General features: G+C 40.1%; 2 protein-coding genes across 3 annotated transcripts in view; one reads left to right on the top strand and one right to left on the bottom strand.

Moving 5' to 3' along the window:
* Positions 1-7357, bottom strand: part of NKIRAS1 (NFKB inhibitor interacting Ras like 1) — a 31281-nt gene extending 23924 nt beyond the window's left edge. The window contains exon 1 of the mRNA XM_041733804.1: positions 7169-7357. The gene's annotated coding sequence lies outside the window, so the exon portion shown is untranslated. The remainder of the gene's footprint in view (positions 1-7168) is intronic.
* A 124-nt stretch (positions 7358-7481) lies between these two features.
* RPL15 (ribosomal protein L15) lies at positions 7482-10139 on the top strand. Of its 2 annotated transcripts, none has more exons than XM_041733802.1 (4): positions 7482-7565; positions 8239-8421; positions 8805-8941; positions 9783-10139. In XM_041733802.1, exons 2-4 carry the CDS (start codon positions 8250-8252, stop codon positions 10086-10088), a joined length of 615 nt encoding a protein of 204 aa, XP_041589736.1. In that variant the 5' UTR covers positions 7482-7565; positions 8239-8249; the 3' UTR covers positions 10089-10139. The 2 variants fall into 2 exon arrangements, with proteins under 2 accessions (XP_041589736.1, XP_041589737.1); XM_041733803.1 differs by lacking the exon at positions 7482-7565 and adding an exon at positions 7669-7689.
* The last annotated feature ends 9506 nt before the right edge of the window (positions 10140-19645 follow it).

Genomic DNA, 19645 nt, shown 5'->3' with positions numbered 1-19645 from the left:
AAATAAATAAAAATTAAAAAAAAAAGAGGCACGAAGATAAAAATTCAGAGAATGTACATGATTTTTTAGAGGAACATTAATGCTATTATTGCCATGAGGCTTTTCTCAGGAGAGTGAAAAACTGGATTTCAGTCTCCACATGGGCTCTCTGTCATACTTCTTTTTGAGTCATGCTGCTGCTGCTGCTGCTTCTTCTTTTTAAGATTTTATTTGATAGAGAGAGAGCACAAGCAAGGTGGGGTGGGCAGGAGAGGAGAGGGAGAGGGAGAAGGAGACTCCCTGCTGAGGGGCTGGATTCCTGAGGCTGGGATCAGGAAGTGAGCGGAGTCATACTTCTTAATGCTAGAAAAATTGCTCATCCTAACACATCCAAGGAAGAGCAAAATAGGGTAACATTCTCTCTAATTTTCCCTGAAGCTTTTATTTTCCAGAAGTCAAGGTACCAAAAGCCAGAGCAGAAAGGGAAAAAAGCTCACTGAACACAAAAGAATAACCTGATAAGAGAATTTAAATTTCTATATTGTCTTTTGCCATCTCCATCACCTTATTTCCCTCAATTCTCTTCTTACTTAGAAGTGTAGAATATGCAATAACTCTGACTAAAAGGGATGTTACAACTCCTTCAAGTCAGAAAATACTACACCAAGAAAGTTCAGAGGCACTTGGGTGGCTCAGTTAAATGTCTGCCAGGTGGTGATACTTCCCTCCTGGGAAGGAGCCCTACAATGGGGTCCCCGCTCAGTGGGGAGTCTGCTTCTCCCTCTTCCCCTCCCTCTGCCCCTAACCCTGCTCATGCTCTCTCTCAAATAAATAAATAAATAAATAAATAAATAAATAAATAAATAAATAAATAAATAAATAAAATATTTTTAAAAATTCAGATAAGCATTCAAAGGGCTGCCACATACCTTTCTGTGTATGCATGTGTTTTTACAACTGTACTGGATGTTTTAACCAACACTAAAGATATCAAGCAACAAACTTTCCATAACTCTATTTCCTCAGTCTATAATATTTATTTATTTTACAGAGAGAGACAGAGATAGAGCACGCAAGTGTGCAAGCCAAGGTGGGAGGGGCAGAGATTCTATTTTTAAGTTTGCTTTTTCTTTTTTTTAAAGATTTATTTATTTTAGAGAAAGAGCATTGGGAGGGAGAGGGAGAGAGAATCTCAAGCAGACTCTGTGCTGAGTGCAGCCCAACACAGGGCCCCATGCAGGGCTTGATCAGCATGACCCTGAGATCAGACCCAAGCTGAAACCAAGAGACACTTAACTGACTAAGCCACCCACGCACCCCAAGTCTATAATATTTTATGACCCCAAATCAGCCCAAACACTAATCTGCTGACAGAAAAAATTTTACTGCTACCATTATTGTAGCAAAGTAGTAACACAGTGATTTCCAGAGCAATACGCTATGTTTTACCAGTAAAGAAATAATCATCATTTATGTAATGCAGCCATTATTTCGTGGTGGTATACCTAAGATCGTTCCAAATCTTCCCTACAATATTTATCACTTATTTCTATGAGAACTACTTCTCTTAAGAGACACACACACACATATATTTAAATAAGCTCTATGCCTAATGTGGGACTCAAACTGATGACCTGAGATTAGGGGTCACATGCTCTACCACCTGATCCAGCCAGGAGCGTCTCCTTTGTAAAATATATTTTCAACACAACTGCAATAGAAAAATTCTCAGCCTGTATTTGTAAGGGGAGAGCTTTGTGTCACACTGATCGTCTATGGTGTGATATCTCCTATGTCAGCAACTTTGGACTATTTTTTTTTTTTTTTTAAGATTTTACTTATTTATGAGAAACACAGAGAGAGAAGCAGAGACACAGGCAGAGGGAGAAGCAGGCTCCTTGTGGGGAGCCTGATTCAGGACTCAATCCCAGAACCTCAGGATCCCGCCCTGAGCTGAACGCAGACACTCAACCATTGAGCCACCCAGGCATCCCACTATGGACTATTTTAAAAGGTTTTCTACATCTGAATTTATGATTAATCTAGTGTCATCTATCATAGGATTCTACTCTTTCTGCATATTGTGGTCTCCTGTGACTTTATGATATCACTGAATCTTTCTTTCAAAGGGTTTTTTTAATGATAGTTAAAATTTAAAGGAAGTAGCCACTTAACCACATGCCACCAACGAAGATGATGAAAAAGAAATCTGTCAGAGGATAAGAAAAATGTTGGCAGCACAGAACAATTCTATTGTCAGAAAAGGTTGCTAGTGGAATCTAAATTCTAATTTTTCTATTGACTTTTTCCCTTCCTCTAAAAATGTATTAGTCCCAGTGGAATTTCTTTTCTTTTCTTTTCTTTTTTTTTTTTAAATTCATGATAGACATAGAGAGAGGCAGAGGCACAGGCAGAGGGAGAAGCAGGCTCCATGCCGGAAGCCCGACGCGGGACTTGATCCCAGGACTCCAGGATCACGCCCCGGGCCAAAGGCAGGCGCCAAACCGCTGAGCCACCCAGGGATCCCCTGCAATTTCTCAATACCAATACTTATCTTCTCTCCTCTTCAATCAAAAAATGTCCCTTTACCATACATTACACATTATATCAATCTTCAAACAAACACAAGTGCTTTAAAAGGGCAGGTACAAGTTGTAGTTAAGTGAACCAGGGAGTTAAAAGAAAAAAACACCCCAATAACAATAGACACTCCCCCCCAATAAAAGGGAGGCAAATATGATTTCTGGGGACTGCAGCAAACTGGGAAAATGCTGAAACGAACAGAATCCTGAGAAATCCAGAAATCAAATATTCCAGTCTTGGAAGTGGTCTCAATATATTTGCCTTAAAAGTGGCATTCTAGGGATGCCTGGGTGGCTCAGCGGTTGAGCATCTGCCTTTGGCCCAGGGCGTGATCCTGGAGTCCTGGGATCAAGTCCCACATCAGGCTCCCTGCATGGAGCCTGCTTCTCCCTCTGCCTGTGTCTCTGCCTCTCTCTCTCTCTCTCTGTGTCTCCCATGAATAAATAAATAAAGATCTTAAAAAAAATAAAAAAATAAAAGTGGCATTCTACAATTGCACTTTGATCACTCACTAATATTAGGATTAGCAGATGAAGTGTCTTAAAAGTATACATTACTTTGGAATACCTGGGTGGCTCCTGTATTTGAGTGTCTGCCTTTGGCTCAGATCGTGATTATGGGGTCCTGGGATCAAGTCTGGCATCAGGCTCCCCCGAGGGAGCCTGCTTCTCCCTCTGCCTATGTCTCTGCCTTTCTCTGTGTCTCTCTCATAAATAAATAAGTAAAACCTTTAAAAAATATATACATTACTTTGAATGTATGTGTGTTTATAAATAAACTGGGAGAGTTGTTTCAGTATCCAGAGAATCTCCATCAAGGCAAATAGTAAAAATAACTGATAGAGGCTACTCAAACACTAGGTAAGGATTTGAAGGTATTTTACAAGGAAAGAAGCAAGATGAAACAGAATACTCCGTGTTAAATATTTTATACCATCAAAAACAAAAGGAAGATAAAAGGATAAATGTAATTAACCCAAGCATAACTGAAACATTCTAGGTTTTTAGCTGTCTTCAAGTGGGAAACAATACTACCTAAAGCTGAAGATTAGCAACCTGCTAATTAAAGTATTAATTTAAAAAAATTCATATCTAATGTTTTTTTTGTAGGCTCCACACCCAGCATGCAGCCCAATGTGGGGCTTGAACTCATAACCTAGAGATCAAGATCTGGCTGAAGGGTTAGATACTTAAGTGACTGAGCCACCCAGGGACCCCAGATACTATCTAATGTAAAGTACTAGTTAGAACTACTTGGTACAGTCCCTAAGTAACTGCTGGACAATAAAATTCAATCTGTGACCTATTAATCCTCATCTGATATAAATGACTTGAGAATATACTTAACAGGCAAAAATCCAATGCAGTCTTAACTGCATATTGTTTTGCTTTCCAGGCTAATCAATAATGTTTCTAGAGAATAAAAAGGTGACTTGATCCATTTCTGTGGAAAACACTGAGCTTGGTAAATAAATAATCCCTTTAAAGAGTTATCAGAAACAGCTGCCCAAAGCTGTCAGTACTTCTGTTTTTCTAAGGAAATTATTCTACTTTTATAAGTAAAACACAACTTTAATGCTACCAAAACAATATTAATACCGAAACACTTAACTTCATAGAGAGATGTCATAGATCATATTATGAAGCCTCACATGAAGAAAATTTCTACACTGTGTATTAATTATTCATGCAAACATCAGGTACTGGGTATAACACTTTTACTTATCCATTTATAAAAAATTTATATAAACATTTTAAAAGTTTTGCAAACAATATTGCACATAATATAATGAGCAGATTCCAGCTTACCATTATTTTCTAATTTTTAATTTTTTTACTTTTTAATAAATTTTATCTTATTTTTACCATTCTTTTATTCATTAAGTATTTACTGACGTCTTACCATAATGCCAGGCATAAGGGACAAACTAGGGAGCAAAACCAGAAATGATACCTGCCCTCAGAAATCTCAGAATTGGAAATACCAATCCAAATCTTGCAAAACTCCTGAGAAACTGCAAATTGCAAATGAAGACACAAAACTGCAAAAACTAATTAGGAAATAAGCAGCGATTATTCACAGTGCCAGAACTCCTTTCCAAGTGATTCATCCAACTTTTTTTTTTTTTTTTTTTAAGTAATCTCTATGTCCAACATGGGGCTCAAACTCATGACTGTGAGATCAGGAGTTGCATGCTTTACGACTGAGCCCACCAGGCACCCCTTTTTAATTTCTTTTAATTAATAATTTTTTTTATAGCCAATCATCTTTGACTCCTTTTTCTCACACCCACACATCTGATCCATTAGTAAATTCACCTTTGAAACATATCCACTTACCATCTCCACCACTAATGAAGTAGTCATAGGCACTATCTTCTCTCACCTGGTCTCTCAAAGATGTCTACATGATAATCCTCAAAACCTGGGAGTATTTTATTTCACACAGTAACAGGAATTTAGCAGCTGTGATTAAATTAGGACCCTTGAGATGGGGAGACTATCCTGGATTATCTGGGTAAACCCAACATAATTACACATGTTTTTATAAGAGGAAAAGAAGTGTGTCAGAAAGAGAAACAGATGTGGAGATGCTATACTGCTGGCTCTGAAAATGAAGGAGGGATCAGGGGCCAAAGAAGTGGCCTCTAAAAGCTGGAAAAAGCAGAGGCGACTTGATGGCTCAGATGGTTGAGCAACTGACTGTTGGTTTTGGCTCAGGTCATGGTCTCAGAGTGGTGGGACTGGCCCCTCAGCATGGAGTCCACCTGTTCCTCTCCTTTGCTCCTCCCCCTGCTCTTGTGCCTCTCTCCCGCCCTCTCTCAAATAAATAATTATTTCTTTAAGCAAGGGTAATGGCAGGCAGGAGAGGAAGAAGCAGGCTCCCCACGGTGGAGTAGGGAGCCCAATGCCAGACTTGATCCAAGGACCCTGTGACCTGAGCTGAAGGCAAATGCTTAACCAACTAGGCCACTCAAGCACCCCAAATAAATAAAATCTTAAAAAAAAAAAGTTGGAAAAAGCAAGCAAATGGATTCTCTTCTAGTTTCACTAAAAGGTACACAGCAGTCTGATTTTAGCCTACAGATTTCTGACCTGTGTAAGACAACAAATTTGGTTATTTTCTGCCATGATTAGCAAAAAACTAATACAACCTCCTACTCTCTCTGCTTCAAGTTTTCCCCTTCTTTTGGCATCAAAACTGCAATCCAAATAATCCTTTAGAAACTAAGTCACCCTTCTGCTTAAAACCTTTCAAAAGTTTTTGATCTCAGGCAGTGTGAAACCCCAAAGTCCTCCCTAAAAACCTGATGTCATCTGTTAGTTTCCCTTAGAGTTGACTCCTATCACACTGCCTCCTTACAAGTTCTGTACGAATCCAGGCATACTCCAGCTTGACTGAAATCAGTCCCCAAATCTCCAAGGCTCACATCCTTGGGGTTTTTCTCTCAAATATTCTTTCTCAAGACTAACCCTGGAATATTCCATCCAAAATTTTGATCCCTCCCCCACCTTAACCCTCGCTGTCTCTTCCTTTCCCTAACGTTCGTCTTTGGTACTTTTTACCTAATATATATCTTGTTTATGTTTATTGCCCATTTCCAAGAAAGCTAGAATTTCTGCGTTCACTATTGCTGCATCCCCAGGGGTTGGGACACTACCTGGCAGGTAGGAGGCATTTCATAAATATTTGCTGAATGAATCAATGATCCATGTGAGGACTCCTGGAATGGTAAAGCTACCATTTATGAAGAAGGGGGTAGGGGGTGGGGGAGAACACCTGGGTGGCTCAGTGGTTGAGCGGCTGCCTTTGGCTCAGGGCGTGATCCCGCAGTTCCTGGATCTAGTCCTGCATAGGGCTCCCCACGGGGGTTTGTGTCTCTGCTTCTCTCTTGTCTCTCATGAATAACTGAATAAAATCTTTAAATAAATAAATAAGTAAATAAATAAGACATCAAGGGAAAAATAACCCAAACCGGTAATAAGTTAGAAGCTAAAAAAAAAAAAAAAAAGAAGCTAGAACTACATGACCGCATCAAAAATGAAAATATCCTGGAGACGCAAAAACAAAAAACAAAAAAACAGAAAAGCCGGTAAACTATTTTTCAATAAAGAACGCCACACACAACGCCAGCATTTTCTTGGCATTTCTTCTCGAAATACTCGTACCTGCCAACCAAGTCTTGGCACAAAAATATTTTGCCTTTCTAAAAAAAAAAAAAAAAAAAAACTGGTTCTGACGTAGCAAATCTAGAAGTCGGTACGCAGCAAAGGCACGGAAATGAAAAGGCGCCGAGCCGCCCGCGCTCGCGGCCCTGGCCCCCCGGTTCCCCACCCTCCGACCCTCCTTTGGGGTAAAATCCCCCGGAGCGGGGCCTGCGGGGGTGAAGTCCGAGGGCGGGCGCTCGCCCCCACCGCGAAGCCCTGGCAGCGCGAACGTCCCGCCTGGCGGCCGGGGCAGCGCCACGAGGGTCTGTCAGAGCGCGTCGGGGGCCCGGCTACTGGGCGAAGGGGGACGGAGAGCGCCGCCCGGGGAAGCCGCTGCGGCTCCTCAGGTAAGGAGCCTGCGGTGCACGAAGCGGCGCCCGGTCCCTCAAGACACAGACCTGTACACCCGCTCCGCAGGCTCCAAAGACAGCGGCGCTGTGGCAGAGCGATTCCACGCCGGCTTCGGCCACCTGAGCCCCGCCCCCAACCGGCCTCCTCCCGGCTGCAGGACGGCCTTGGACGCTCGCCCGCCGCGGCCTCCCGAGCACTGCCGCCCTTTCGGCCGCCCCAGCCTCTCAAACCCAAATCCTGAGGATCAGGGGGCGGGATAAGAGGGGAGGCTGCGCCCAATCCCGGCCGAGCTCCGCCCACCGCCGGCTGCACCGAACTACATGTCCCATGAGGCTGTGGGAGCCGCAGCCTTCCCCCGGAAAGAGGCTCGCCGCTGTGGGGGAGGAGCCCAAAAGGGATTGTGGGAGAAGGGCTCTTTCCTTTCCGTCTGGCGGCAGCCATCAGGTAGGCTGTGTGTTGGTAGAATTCGCTGCTCCATCCGCCGCTCATCTGTCTTTGCCTCAGCCATCCAGACTCGGGGACCCTGTGTCCTCGGAGCCCCTCCTGCCACCTGTGCGGCGCGAGTTCGGTCAGGATGCGGGGCTGCGCGGGCGAGGAGAGGCGGCCCCCGGGCGGGCTGGGGCGGTGATGTGATGGCGGCGCGAATTCGAGCGGGGCCGGGAGCGTGAAGGAAAGGAAGCCTGAGGCTGAGGGACGGAAGGCCGGGCCAAGAGGGTCCTAAAGCGAGGCCTGTGGATTGAGTGGAGTAAGGGCTTTTTCCTCGAGAGTTCTCCTTCAGGGGCAGCGGCTGCAGTACCTTCCCTAGGGTATCAGCGAGGTGTCTTTGCAGGCCAGGGCCTTGGGGACGCCGCCCGCTGCATTCATCGGCCTCCCCGCCCCCATGCCCATCTAGCGCCATTCGTTCGTCCGACAAAAATGTACCGAGTCCCTGCGCCGGTCCTGCGCAGACCCTGCGCTGGGGTCGCAGAGGTGACAGCCGTGCTTTCCTAGGGCGCAGCTATCCCCTGCAGTTCGTGAAGAGCCATTTTCAGTCTCTGGTTTCCTTATGGCGGGTGGGGAACTAAGATGGACGGACGCGGTCGTCTCACTTTAAATGCATGGTGTTTTTTGTCTCCAGGGTAGGCCGAGATGGGTGCGTACAAGTACATCCAGGAGCTATGGAGGAAGAAGCAGTCCGATGTCATGCGCTTTCTTCTCAGGGTGCGCTGCTGGCAGTACCGCCAGCTCTCTGCGCTCCACAGGGCCCCCCGCCCAACCCGGCCCGATAAAGCGCGCAGACTGGGCTACAAGGCCAAGCAAGGTGAGTGGTCTCTGCATGGATCAGATGTTCCTCGGGGAATGTTAGGAAGCTGGTAATTAGGTGTACTGTGGCCCCAGTGTCTTCTTTCACTTAAGGTTTTGGTAGAAACTGTCTTCAGCTAGCAACGCACAGAAATTCTTGACCGATAAACACTGAACACAATTGTCTATAAAGTACCAAAGACGTTCTGCGTTACAAGTCTGTAGGAATCGGACTAAAGCAAAATAAATTGTAGAGTGGGAATGAGAAATTATTCTCCGTGTGTACTTCGAGAAACGCTGGAATGTGATAATTTTTAGAGTAAGTCTTAAATGGATATTTGTTTTACCTTAAGATATTTATTATTTGGCTTGTATAAGACCACTGTCGATTTGTTTGTATAGGTTATGTCATATATCGGATTCGTGTGCGTCGTGGTGGCCGCAAACGCCCAGTTCCTAAGGGTGCTACCTATGGCAAGCCTGTCCATCATGGTGTTAACCAGCTAAAGTTTGCCCGAAGCCTTCAGTCTGTTGCAGAGGTAAGTGATTTTTCAGTAGCAGTTGTATCAGTCACCTGGAGGTAGTGGAGAAGGATTTGAGCAACTTTTCTTTTTTTTGAGCACCTTTTCTGATTATTAACTTGCACGTAGGTGAACCCTGTTGTGTTTGTGATTTTTACTGAGCTGTCTTAGTAAAGCATTGCTGTCGGTCTTAGTCTTTGTTACTAATCTGTCTCTGTATAATGGAAAGTTTTATGATTAGTGTGGACCTTGGAACCTAAGCTTTTGAAGGGCAGTAAACTTTGTCTTGAGAGCACATCTCCCCTGGATGCACAGAAGCTGTGCATATGGCTGATTTTCTATATTCAGTTGTAAGTTGTCTTTCTGGATTAAATGAAGCTGTGCTTTGTCTGTCCCAGAGGTTGACAAGCAAGGGTTTGTTGCCTTCTGTAAGCTAAAAATGTTTTGTTTTTAAAAGAAAAGGCAAAGATGACTTAAACTAAAGAGACTTGTGGCTTGCAAAGCCTAAAATAATGTGCTAAATATTAGGGTTCTGTATGAAAGGTTTGTTGATCCCTCAACTGTGTTAGGGAAAGACTAAGTTCCTCAATTTTAATAGAAATTAGCATTCGTGCCTTAGTCACAGAGGGGGGGATAGTAGCAATGGTGTTTCAAGTTATAGAATGTTTTGTGTGTTACTTCAGTAAGTCTTAACTGTATTTGGGGTCCTAACCCCTGGGTAAATCTTTAGTAAATATTCAAGCAGTTAGTGAACAGCCTTGTCTCTTGCCTAGTGTGGTAAATTAAAGGGAATTCCTACTTCCTAACTTCCTACTGTGGGAAATGGGAGGCTGACCTTGGGCCTTTTTTCCTGTTCTAGGAGCGAGCTGGACGCCACTGTGGAGCTCTGAGAGTCTTGAATTCTTATTGGGTTGGCGAAGATTCCACATACAAATTCTTTGAGGTTATCCTCATTGATCCATTCCATAAAGCTATCAGAAGAAATCCTGACACCCAGTGGATCACCAAACCAGTCCACAAACACAGGGAGATGCGAGGGCTGACCTCTGCAGGCCGCAAGAGTCGTGGCCTTGGGAAGGGTCACAAGTTCCACCACACTATTGGTGGTTCTCGCCGTGCGGCTTGGAGAAGACGCAATACTCTCCAGCTCCACCGTTACCGCTAATATAAGTAATGTTTGTAAAATTCTTACCTAATAAACAATTTAGGACAGTCATGTCTGCTTAAAAGTGTTCTTTAATTTGTCTGTTAAAATTAGTTGTCTGCAGATTGTCCCATGAATGCATTGTCAAATTATGAAAAGTGCAATAATGTTTGAAGACTATAAGTGATGGTGTATCTTGTTTCTAATAAGATAAACGCTTTTGTCTTTGCTTTATCTTATTAGGGAGTTTATATGTCAGTGTTTAAAATGCTGTTTGGTATAATAGGTGTAAAATAAATTCTGTAAAAGTGGAATGCAGAAGCTAGCCATGTAGATTTGTTGGTGCATGTAATGAAACCTACAGCTTCATGGGGTGATGAGATGCTCTGGTTTACTCTCAAATGGCCGTTTTTAGGGGTTTGGTAAGAACAACCTTTTTAAACTGGATTTTGCTTAGAAATGTGAAAAATATCCTAATCTTTAATCGTGATCGTATGCAGAACAGTGTTAAATAGGAAACACATTTTTAGATTGAATTCAGTGTTCCAATTATGTAACTGCTGCTTTGGAAAGAATGCCACCATTTTTTAAAAATTGAACAAACCTGTTGTAAGAAGGTGTTCTTAAAAATGAAAATAATCCTGCACAATGGAAGCAAAATTGCATGGGTTTCCTCCACAGTACCATTAAAATCCACGTAAAAAGTGGAGGCTCCTGGTTTTATCCCACAACTTAATGTACAATACTGAATTTCATACTAAGCAGTCAGTTAATGGTATTTACTCTGGTCTATATGAAAACTGATGGAAATTGAACATTAGGCAAATGAGAAGACTTTAAGGTTTGTAAGCTAGTAACTAATGCTAGAATTGGGAAAATGGTGACCATCAGCCTTTTAAGTGTGAAGATAAAGTTAGCTTTGATCAGAATTTTAAATACTTTATCCCTGGTCTTTATCCACTAGATACCTTAGAGGAAAAAATAGGGTTGGCTTTAAAATTACATCATTACACATTCCAAGTCCTAATTCCTCTGGGTCAACCCACTTGTCCAATTCCCTTAGGCTATTGAGAAGTCTCCTAGTTGATGTCAATATGTCAGTAGTTTCCGTTCTGATCCTTACATGTGTTCTCCACAGTTAACTTTTCTCATCCTTATTCAGACCCCTCAAAATACTTGCCATTCCATAAACTTGCCAGCCCAATTGTGCCCACCTTGATGTAAGGTATATCACCACATTGTTTCCCTTCTGTCTTCCAGTAGATGAGGTTTCTGTTTCCCAGAGTGAATTTGAGGAAACAAAGGAGAGGAATTGCCCCAGTTCTAAGTTTGCTGGCTTAATCCATAGTTTAATTTAAAAATCTAATTGCTGGTTTCCTTGAAACAGTTTTTATTTTTTTTTTTTTTTCAGGAGTCTTAGGCTTAGTTAAATGATTTCCAGAAAACAGGCTCAAAACCTTGAGACCTAAATTCCTTTCCACTCAAAAAGAGATCCTAAACCATATATTTTGTGTGTAGAGTTTGTTCAACTAAAGGAATAAATGTTTATTAAACTAAAATGGACCTGTTATTTCTTGTCATCTAGTACTAATAAGCAAACCAAATACCCTAACGAAAAAATTGTAATGGCAGAAACAGCTACTTTGAGAGGAAATAAAATACGGTACTTAGTCTTGAGAATTTTTTTCTCTTGGTTCTTTGGTTCTTGCATGAACTAGAAAAACCCCTTAAAATTTTTTTTTTCAAACTGAACGCTAATTTGGGAAGAAGAGGGGGAGGGTTCAGGATAAACATTACTGTTCCTTCTCCAGAAGGGACTTGCTTCTATTCTTGCTACCCTATAGTTTTCTCTCCCTACTGGAGCTATTTAAGTGTGGTCATTCCAGTGCTGGAAGCTGAAGTCTTAGCTTGTATGATCCTTAGACTTCCCACCACTGAACTCTGTCCTGCTGCTGTCCTCATTTAATATTGCAGCTTCCTTGCTAATTTCAGACAAGCCAAGCATGCCTAATGCCTTTATGAGAAGACTCCAGATACTAGATGTCCCTTAAGAGGCTTTCCCTGACAATCCAACAAGCCATTCCTGTTTGCTTTAATATCTCTAGGTCAATGTGGTTAAAACATACCAAATCAATTACAATTTTCTTTAGAAATAGAGCAGTTGGTTTCTCACACCCCACAAGTGTAGGTTGTAACTTTTTCTCTGATAAGCACACAGACTAAAGATGAAGCAACTTCCTCAAGGTCACAAAGTGGCTGAATTCATACTCCCAATAAAATTAAGTCGAAATTTTGACAAATTGACATGGCTAAAAATTTAAAAAGTACAACTAAAGTTTAAGTCTCCCCCTTCGGTTCCCCTTCTGGAGGCAATCAATCTGATTAGTTTTTTTTTTAATTTTCATCAGATTTATTTGATATATGTACAAATAACACATACTTCCCTCTTTTACTCAAATGTTGAAATGTTGATTTTTTTTTTCATTTAGTTGCATATCTCAGAGGCTATCTCAGAGCCTAACTGCATGGTATTCCATCATATGGACACATCATAATTTGATGTGACCCCTTCTCATGAACATTTAAAATTATTTACAATCTGGTTGCTTTGAAAAAATTGTTTTGCATATATCTGTTTGTAGGATAAATTCCTAGAAGTAGAATGGCAGTTAAAAACTATGTTGGTAGAGAAATTCTGCTCTGCCAGTCTGATAGGAAAAATGGTATTCTTACCTAGTTTCATTTTTGCAGAGGCAAAGCCATGTGCACACCATAGCCTTTTTTTTTTTCTGGACACATGCCAAAACTGTATTTTCCTAATCCTTTGTACATTTTAGGTAGGAGTTTTATGACATTCTTGCCAGCAGAATGAACACAAATGATATATTGCTTCCTCCAAGACAATCAAGGGTTAGTATGCCAGTGGAGGCCAATGATCCAGGTAGCATAGCTACAAGATGAAAGAAAGCTGCTCAATCCCTATCAGACTGGGCAAGTAAGAAAATTTTGTGTTAAGCTGCTGTATTAGTTGTGTTCATTCTTATGGCAGCCTAGCCTAGCTTGACCCTAATTCAATAAGTAAAGTTGAGCATCATTTATATGTTTAAGAGTCTTAGATTTGCTTTACAGTGACCTTTCATTATAATCTTTTGTTCATTTTTCTATCAGAATCCATACTCCTAAGCAGCATGTTATATTAAATAGAGGGTGGCTGCTAGCTCATTACTACTAACCATCATTTCTCCTCTCTTAAGGGTCTTGTAGCTGAATCACTTTCTTATACCATACACAAAAGTAAACTCAAAATTGATAAGAGACCTAATGTGAGACCATGAAAATCCTAGAAGAGAGCATAAGCAGCAATTTCTCTGATATTGGCCATACTAACATTATTCTAGATATGTCTCCTCAGGCAAGAGAAACAAAAACAAAGATAAACTATTGGGACTACATCAAAGTAAAAAACTTATGCACAGCAAAGGAAACAATCAAAACTAAAAGCCTACAGTATGGAAGAAGCCATTTGCAAATGATATATCTGATAGATGGTTCATATCTAAAATATATAAAGAACTTGTACAACTGAACACTGAAAACAAGTAATCCAACTAAAAATGGGCAGCAGACATGAACAAACATTTCTCAAAAGAAGACATATAGATGGCCAACAGACACACAAAAAGATGCTCAACATCACTCACCATCAAGTAAATACAAATTAAAAACACAATGAAGTTTCACCTCACAGATGTCAGAATGGCAAAAATAAAATAAAAAACAACACAGAAACACAAGCATTGAGGAGGGTGTGGAAAAAAAGAAACCCCATGGACTGTTGGTGGGAATGCAAATTGGTACAGCCCTGTGGAAAATAGTATGGAGGTTCCTCAAAAAATTAAAAAACCGAATTACCATATGATCTAGAAATTCCCCTCCTATTTACCCAAAGAAAATAAAAACACTAATTTGAAGAGATATATGCACCCCTATGTTTATTGTAACATTATTTACAATAGCCAAGATATGGAAACAACCCAAACGTCCATTATAGATAAATGAATAAAGAAGAGGTTGTGTGTGTGTCTGTGGGTGTGTACGTATTTGCACACACACATATATACACAATGGAATATTACTCAGCCATAAAAAAGAATGAAATCTTGCTATTTGCAACAACATTTTTTTTTTATTTTTTTAAATTTTTTAATTTATTTATGATAGAGAGAGAGAGAGAGGCAGAGACACAGGCAGAGGGAGAAGCAGGCTCCATGCCGGGAGCCCGACGTGGGATTCAATCCCGGGTTTCCAGGATCGCGCCCTGGGCCAAAGGCAGACGCCAAACCGCTGCGCCACCCCGGGATCCCCAACATGTTTGGATCTAGAGGGTATAATGCTAACAAATAAGTCAGAGGGGATCCCTGATGGCTCAGAAGTTTAGTGCCTGCCTTCTGCGCAGGGCCTAGTCCTGGAGTCCTGGGATCGAGTCCTACATCAGGCCCCCTGCATGGAGCCTGCTTTTCCCTCTGCTTATGTCTGCCTCTCTCTCTGTATGTGTATCTCATAAATAAATAAATAAAAATCTTAAAAAAAAAAACAAATAAGTCAGAGAAAGACAACTACTGTATGATTTCACTCATGTAGAATTCAAGAAACAAAACAAATGAACAAAGAGAAAGAGAGACAAACAAAAAACCCAAACAAATACAGAGAACAAATTGGTGGTTACTAAAGGGGAGGTGGGTGGGGGGATGGGTGAAATAGGTGAAGGTGATTAAAAGTACACTTAATGGGGCACCTCGGTGGCTCAATCAGTTAAGCATCTGTCTTCAGCTTAGGTCATGCTCTCAGGGTCCTGGGATCGAGCCCCATTTCTGACTCCCTGCTCAGTGAGGAGTCTGCTTCTCCCTCTGTCCTTCCCTTGCTCATGCTCACCATCTCTCTCACTCACTTTCCTTCTCTCAAATAAATCAATAAAATCGGGGGGGGGGGGGGGGAAGAGTATGCTCATCCTGATAAGAATTGAGTGTAGAATTGTTGAATCATTGTATGGTACACCTGAAACTCATATAACACTATATGTTAATTCTTTTGGAATAAAAAATATTCTTAAAGATGACTTTCTGTAGAATAAGTTCTGGAAACTCAACTGTTCATTTTTATTCTTTTGATTCTAAGCTGTGATTTCATCTCTAAATTCTGAAATCACTAAGGGATATTAGTAGGTATATTATATCAGTAATGCAGACTTGATTAAGCTATAGTAACAAATATTCCTCCAAATTTCAGTGGCTTAAAATAATAAAGGTTTATTCCTTGCATATACTACATGTTCATTGAAAGTTCATCATGATCCTCTCTCCACAAACCAGGCTATTGGAGTAGCCACTTTCTGGAATATTGCCATGTGGCCATGGCAAAGGGCAAAGAGAACACAGTATAGCATGCCTTAGCTCTTATTTTTTATTTATTTATTTTTGCCTTTTGATTTTTTTCTTTTTTTGCCCTGCCTTTTAGTGCTTCTGCTGAGAAGATTTTCTGAAGCAAGTGTGAAATCAAAGGGTAAGGAAGTATAATCTTACCATGTGCCTGGAAAGAGGAAGAACCATGTATTCGTGAATAGCTCTAATAGTCATCACATACACTAATCCATTTGATTTCTTTTGTCCTTATATACAAGTGATGTATTATGGAGAATAACTGGTATACCAAGGGGGCAGAGCAGAAACTGTAGTCCACTCTGGTAGAGAGGAGTACTCTATAACTGACATAGCCTAGAATTGTCAGCATGTAATGGTAATAAAAACAGACTTTTAGTCAGCTTTTGTTGTTTTTAAATACTCTACAGAGAATGCAACCCCCTACTGTGTTGATTTTTTTTTTTTTTTTTTTTGCAAATTAATGTTATATACATACAACTGCAACCAATTTACCTGCCACTTTATTATGTGACATGGCTTCTTTCCTGGAAACGACACAAATATTTTTTTTTTGTTTTTGTTTTTGTTTTACTAAATTTTTTTATTAACTTTTATTGGTGTTCAATTTACCAACATACAGAAAAACACCCAGTGCTCATCCCGTCAAGTGTCCACCTCAGTGCCCGTCACCCATTCCCCTCCAACACCCGCCCTCCTCCCCTTCCACCACACCTAGTTCATTTCCCAGAGTTAGGAGTCTTTATGTTCTGTCTCCCTTCCTGATATTTCCCAACATTTCTTTTCCCTTCCTTTATATTCCCTTTCACTATCTGAAAGATACTTTAGGATTGTGCCATTCAATATGGTAGCCACTAGTCAGCTGTGACTATATTTAAATTAAATAGAATTTAAAAAATCAGTTCTTCAGGGGCACCTGGGTGATTCAGTTGGGTAAGCATCCAGCTCTTGGTCTCGGCTCAGGTCTCGATTTCAGAATCATGAGCTCAAGCCCTGCCTGCATTGGGCTCCAGACTGGGCATGGAGCCTATTTTTAAAAAATGATTCACCATAATACAGTTTTCAACCTATTTTTATATGATGGATAAAATAGAGATCTCTATTAGGAAACACTGATTAAGTTTCCCTAGAAAAAATCACTGCAAAGGTGGCATAGTTAGCTTGTATCTTTAAAACTCATAATTTGAGCATTCAAATTTAATGAAGCTGGAACATACTTCACAGCTCACTCTCAAATCTTAGTAAAGGACGACTCCCCCCCCCCCCAAAGATTGACTGACCATTTACTTTAATTGGCATGTTATGAACATCTGAACTCTTTTGCTTTCAATTCTCATTGTCATTTAAAGAGAGGTTGATTATTTGGCAATCCTATTTGGTTTAGAAATAGTAATTGATGAGTAATGTAATTATCAGACATCTAATCACTAAACTTCATTTTCTGAGACTATAAACATACCATTTAGATTCTAGAGGTTTATTTTTTAAAGTTTATTTATTTTTGGTAATCTCTACACCCAACAAAGGGCTTGAACTCACGGCCCCAAGATCAAGAGTAGCATGCTCTTCCGACTGAGCCAGCTAGGCACCCCCAGAAGCTGATTATAACTAAGCTAGAAGTTTCACTTATCAGAAAGGAAAATCTACAATATGATCAACTAAGTTAAAGAATCTTGTCTATTCGCCTATAGTTGGATTCTATGGGTATGGTCTTTTAGAATCTATTGCTGACAACATACCCAGCATTAGTATTGTGATTAAGATAAAAAATTGCTAAATGTTCCCACCCTCCCAATTTAGTTCTCTAATTTGTTCATTCTTGTTAGTTTTTGTACGATATATGTTGGTATAATGACTGCTCATAGATTTGCTCCTCTATGTCCTCACTGTACGCTGGTTCTTCCCTTTCTTATAGTTAGTCAGTGAAGAGAGAACAGGAGGTCTCCAATACAAAACCTGAGGACAAGACCAAGAAATGCCAAACCCAAAGATAGAAATCGCCACTGAAGATGTTAGCTTCCAACTGAAAATTTACCCTGACGTAACCCATCCTACAATGTAATGGTAGAAATTAATATGTCTAAGGCTACAATATCATTGTTTTTATGTGATTTGTAATTAAAACACTTTTGAAGTTTTGAAAATGCTTTGAGCAACAGTATTATTATTGTTTCAAAATGGTGCTCTTTTTCTTATTACTCTTCATAAATGTCACTGCATGTTTCAAAAGCCACTGCCTTTTTTTTTTTTTTTACCTCCAGAAGCAAGAAAAATCTCAAATAAACAGAGTAATCAGACACCTAAAGGACCTAGAAAAAGAAGAACACAGAAAAACCGAAACCAGGAGAAGAAAGGAAATAATAAAGATTGGGGCATAAATAAAGTAGAAACTAAAAAACAATAGAACAGATCCATGAAACTAGGAGCTGGTTCTTTGAAAAAGTCAACAAAATCGATAAGCCTTTAGCTAGATTCATAAGAGAGAGAGAGAGAGAGAAAGAAAGAACTCAAACAAAATCAGAAATGATAGAGGGGAAATAACAACTGACACCACAAAAATACAAAGGATTATAAGAGAATATTATGAAAAATTATATGCCCCAAAATTGAACAACCTGAAGAAATGGATAAATTCATAGGAACATATAACCTCCCAAAACTAAATCAGGAAGAAACAGAAAATTTGAACAGACCAATTATCAGCAATGAAACTGCATCAGTATTCAAAAAAAAAAAAAAATCCCAATAAACAAAGTCTGGGACTGGACAGCTTCACAGGTGAATTCTATCAAACATTTAAAGAAAAGTTAATACCTCTTCATTTAACTGTTCCAAAAAATAGAAGAGGAAGAAAACCTTCCAAATTCATTCTATTAGGCTAGCATTACCCTATTACCAAAACCAGATAAAGACACCACAGAAAAGGAGAACTACAGGGCAATATCTCACACGAATATTGATGTAAAAATCTTCAACAAAATATTAGCAAACAGAATCCAACAACACATTAAAAAAACATTCACCACTATCAAGTGGGATTTAGTCCTGGGATGCAAATATAGTTCAATATTTGCAAATCCATCAACATGATACATCACATAAACAAGAGACAGGATAAAAATTGTGTGATCATTTTGACAGATGCAGAGAAAGCATTTGACAAAGTACAACATACATTCATGATAAAACTCCTCAACCAAGTAGATTTAGAGGGAACATACCTTAACATAATAAAGGGCAAATACAAAAAATCCACAATTAATGTTATATTCTGTGGTGAAAAACTAAAAGCTTTCCCTCTAAGGTCAGGAATTAGACAAGGATGTTCATTCTCTCTACCTTTATTCAACATAGTATTGAAAGTCCTAGCCATAGCAATCAGATAAGAAAAAGAAATAAGAAGTAAAATTTTCACTATTTATACATAACATGATACTGTATACAGAAAATCCTAAAGACTCCACCAAAAAAACAACTAGAATAAATGAATTCAGTAAACTTGCAGGATTCAAAATCAATATACACAAATCTGTTGCATTTCCATACACTAATAATGAGGTAGCAGAAAAAACTTAAAAAACATCCCATTTATAATTGCACCAAAAAGAATAAAACACCTTGGCATAAACTTAAGCAAGGAGATAAAAGACCCATAATCTGAAAACTATAAAACAATGATGAAAGAAATTGTAGATGACACGGACAAATGGTAAGATACACTATGCTCATAGATTGGAAGAACAAATATTGTTAAAATGTCCATACTAGGGATCCCTGGGTGGCGCAGCGGTTTGGCGCCGGCCTTTGGCCCAGGGCGTGATCCTGGAGACCACGGATCGAATCCCACATCAGGCTCCCGGTGCATGGAGCCTGCCTTCTCCCTCTGCCTGTGTCTCTGCCTCTCTCTCTCTCTGTGACTATCATAAATAAAAAATTAAAAAAAAATGTCCATACTACCCAAAGAAATCTATAAAATTAATACCATCTCTATCAAAATGCCAACAGCATTTTTCACAGAAATAGAACAGATAATCCTAAAATTTGTGTGGAACTACGAAAGACCCCGAATAGCTAAAGCAATCTTGAAAAAGAACAAAACTGGAGGTATCACAATCTCAGATTTCAATATATACTACAAAGCTA

This window comes from Vulpes lagopus, chromosome 19 (genome assembly GCF_018345385.1).
Source record: "Vulpes lagopus strain Blue_001 chromosome 19, ASM1834538v1, whole genome shotgun sequence".
NCBI lineage: Eukaryota > Metazoa > Chordata > Mammalia > Carnivora > Canidae > Vulpes > Vulpes lagopus.
This window is presented reverse-complemented; position numbering and strand designations above follow the sequence as displayed.

Excerpts from the sequence above, each read along its gene's own strand:
- RPL15 (XM_041733802.1), top strand. The coding sequence starts at position 8,250 with ATGGGTGCGTACAAGTACATCCAGGAGCTATGGAGGAAGAAGCAGTCC. Across the intron at positions 8,422-8,804 it reads GGGCTACAAGGCCAAGCAAG|GTTATGTCATATATCGGATT; the intron begins GTGAGTGGTCTC and ends TTGTTTGTATAG. Across the intron at positions 8,942-9,782 it reads GCCTTCAGTCTGTTGCAGAG|GAGCGAGCTGGACGCCACTG; the intron begins GTAAGTGATTTT and ends TTCCTGTTCTAG.